General features: G+C 49.6%; 1 protein-coding gene across 1 annotated transcript in view; it reads left to right on the forward strand.

The window, feature by feature from the left end:
- The window catches only part of cps1 (carbamoyl-phosphate synthase 1, mitochondrial), a 169,270-nt gene extending 166,804 nt beyond the window's left edge, over positions 1-2,466 (forward strand). Inside the window, exons 37-38 of the mRNA XM_069934069.1 lie at positions 1,268-1,397; positions 2,258-2,466. Coding sequence (XP_069790170.1) covers positions 1,268-1,397; positions 2,258-2,359 — 232 coding nt within the window. The 3' untranslated portion in view covers positions 2,360-2,466. The remainder of the gene's footprint in view (positions 1-1,267; positions 1,398-2,257) is intronic.
- Positions 2,467-3,496: the final 1,030 nt, after the last annotated feature.

Consider the following 3,496-nt stretch of genomic DNA (forward strand, 5'->3'; position numbering starts at 1 on the left):
TATTTGTTGGATTCAGAGAGATATTTGTTGTTTGTTGGACACAACAGACTGATATCCTTTAATCACCAAACTGAAGTATCTTTTCAAAGAAACTTGGCCCCTTTTGTGATTTTCAAAAAAATAACCTTCTTCTTCCAGGCTACCATAGAAGGAATTCATCTCAGTAGCTACCAGTAAGGAGTTCTTCTTTTCCCCCTACTTTAGGAAAAACACAGATAACCAACCACAGATCTTCCGTATTGACTACAGAGATTTAGATTATGGCTGAACTCAGAACTCAAAACCCATCTCGAAATGGGATCATGCAGCAGGTCTGCCACCATCTTGCGCTCCCTCCCCTTCCCTCCCCCTCCCTCCCCTTCCCACACCCCTTCCCCCCTCCCTTCTCCCCTCCCTTTCCCCCTCACCTTCCCCTCCCCCCTCCCTTCTCCCTCCCTCCCCCTCCCTCCCTCCCCCTCCCTCCCCTCCCTCCCCCTCCCCTCCCCCTCCCCTCCCCCCTCCTCCCCTTCCCTCCCCTTCCCTCCCCCTCCCTCCCCCTCCCCCCTCCCCCTCCCTCCCTTCCCCTCCCCCTCCCCTTCCCTCCCCTTCCCTCCCCCTCCCCTTCCCCCCCCTCCCTCCCCCCTCCCTCCCCCTCTTCCCCCCTCCTCACCCTTCCCCCCTCCTCTTCCCTCCCCTCCCCTTCACCCCTCCCTTCCCTCCTCCCCTTCCCCCCCTCCCCTTCCCTCCCCCTCCCCTTCCCTCCCCCTCCCCTTCCCTCCCCCTCCCCCTCCCTCCCCTCCCCAAAATGTATGTTTTCTCTCTGCAAAATCACATGGGCCCTCCTCGGACAACAAACTTCAACCAAAAATTTTAAACTCTAGCGCTAGACTAGCAGCGAAAAATTTCTCAGGTTCTTGAGGATGGACACTGTTCAAATATGCTGGTCCACTAACACTACTTGTGAAACTCACAAGTATATCCCTATTCACTCTATATAGCCAACTACAGACACGAAGTCTACTCTTGCATAGCAAATAAGATGCTTGTTTGTGAAATGTGACCTAACAACTAAACCTCACAATCTTACCCTTTTAAGATATATTTTATCATAATTTTATTAACATTCTTTAATCGTGGGAGTAGGTGAAGGGACGGTGCACGGTGGGGATAGGCGATGGGTCAGTGTATACTCACCTGGAATGTCACCCTTCCCTTCTTACATTGCAAAATACACTTTTACATGATGTGTGCACTCATGGAAATGTGACCATCTTCATCTTCCTCTCAGACTAATTCATGATGGAGTCATTGACCTGGTGATCAATCTGCCCAACAACAATACACGCTTTATGAGGGAGAATTACCTGATTCGAAGAATGGCTATTGATCATGGAGTGCCACTCATTACCAACTTCCAGGTAATATGCTGATTGGGGACCCAGTTCAAATCATGAGAGGGAGTGTTTGGTTACCAGTGGGTGCAGTGGTTGGACAGAGCAGAAGTGGACATACATGGCGGGGAGAGGCAGTGGATGGTCACAATCTCCACAGGGCCCTGTCACTTTGAGGGACCATTTCATTTTGGCCTTCGATTCTGCTAATGTCGGAGTAGGGATTTGATTACTCTGAGGTTATGTGGACGTTATCTCTGAGGTGAATCCAGTTCCACATTAACAGGTAGATGTCAATGGCAATCATACAGCATAGTTACAAGGTGACTCAATCCAACCATTGCATCCCAGAAGAATTATGTGAGAGATGGCTGGGGCTTGACAAAGATCTTTGCATGGGGAGAAAAGATTGTGACTGAGATGGGACAGGTCCTTTAGTGTGTTGGGTAGCTTTCCTGAGGCAGTGGGAAGTGTAGACTAAGTCGATGGCGGGGAGGGAGTTGTGATGATCTCCACAGGTCCTTGTGGTCATGGGGCAGATCAGTGGCCACCCCACGCTGTGGCACAGCTGAACTGGGTGCTTTGTATGGGGCATCTGTAGAAATTGGAAAGAGACATTGGTGAATATAAACACTGACAACATGTCTACTTCCTTGGGCTTCCGAGGAGGTTGAATTGTTGGTGTGCTTGCTTGGTCACAGCATCAATGTGGGTGGACTTGGGACAAGTTGTTGGTGACGTTTAGGCCTGGAAACTAAAGCTCTCTCTCTCCATCTCCACCAATGGTGTAGGCAGGAGCACATGTTCCACCTTGTTTCCTAAACTCGTTTTGCTGCTGGTGAAGGAGTAGTAGTTGCCCCAATAATGATGTGACTAATTCCTTCCAGGTGGCGAAACTCTTTGCGGAAGCCATTAAGCACTGCGGGAAGCTGGACTCCACCAGCCTGTATCACTACCGAGAGAACAGTGTGATCAGAGGGTTGCAGTGAGCCCAGAGTTGTGGGCAGTTCTGGCCTCCACACCTGTACAAAGCTGGTTCTCTGATACAAACTGCAAGAGGCTCGTCTATAACTGTTTGAATAAAGAAAGTTCTATTCTTACCTCGACTTTCATTTTATTCAGCTCTCAGAGGTTTGAGCCCTATGAACTGAACTTTAGTGACTTTTTACTGTTCTTTGAGAATCATGTCCACTGGGCTATTGGGAGGATGCCTGCAGCGCCTAACGTGCCAGTATTATGAGGTTGCCTCTCTCTTCCTATACACTCCTGCTGCCTGTCGGTGATCCCATTGGCCCCTCTTTTGTGCGCCCACTTCAGCCATGTGGTGATTAGAGGGCCAGGAATGCTGGGGTGGTCCAAGTTTGAGTACCATCCTGAGGGCTAGCAGAAGACCTGTTCAAGGTTTAACCAGCTCGACCGTCACCTGTCCAGGATCTGAAAGTGGCTGCCCAGGCTTCCCAGCAATGTCTCTCTTTTTCCAACCAGAGTGGCAAATTTGTAGTGTTACTTCGAAGTTATGATTCAGTGAGTAGTGGCAGATTGTAAAGGTAGTGCATGTCGGGAGTTTTGCTTTGAGCAGAGCGCAGGAGTCAGGTCTCTGATCCAATAAAATGAAGATAAGCTCGGTTGTGTGAGTGGACTTGCAGGCTTTGGCTGGAGAGGCTTCAGTAAATGGAGGCTGAGGAAATGGTGCAGGTGTTGGCAATAACAACTGCCCTATAGAAGTAAAAAAGAATTCAGCTTGAAGCACAAGTAAGGTTTTATTGTCCCTTATTTCACAGTGAAAGCAATGGGATTTTGCAGCCAGGGCAAAGCCGTGCTCCTCTTGTGGAAGTGGATGATCAAGGAAGCCAGCCAGCATCATTCCTGACAATGGACTGCAAGAAGTGCGTCTACAGCTCCTTACAGACCATGTTAGTGAACTGGAACTGGATATGCTGCGCATCATTTGGGAGGATAAGGGGGTGATGGGTGTTACAGGGAGGCAGTCACACCTTGGAGGAAGGTAGCTGTGTGGCAGTCAGAGAGAGAAAGGGAACAGGCAGAGCAGGGTATATTGTTTATATATACTGTTAACCGACCAGCGACAAGCCACAGCGGTCAGGTCTCAAGTCCGGAGACTGGCT

The sequence above is a fragment of the Narcine bancroftii genome, chromosome 4 (assembly GCF_036971445.1).
Source record: "Narcine bancroftii isolate sNarBan1 chromosome 4, sNarBan1.hap1, whole genome shotgun sequence".
Taxonomy (NCBI): Eukaryota; Metazoa; Chordata; class Chondrichthyes; order Torpediniformes; family Narcinidae; genus Narcine; species Narcine bancroftii.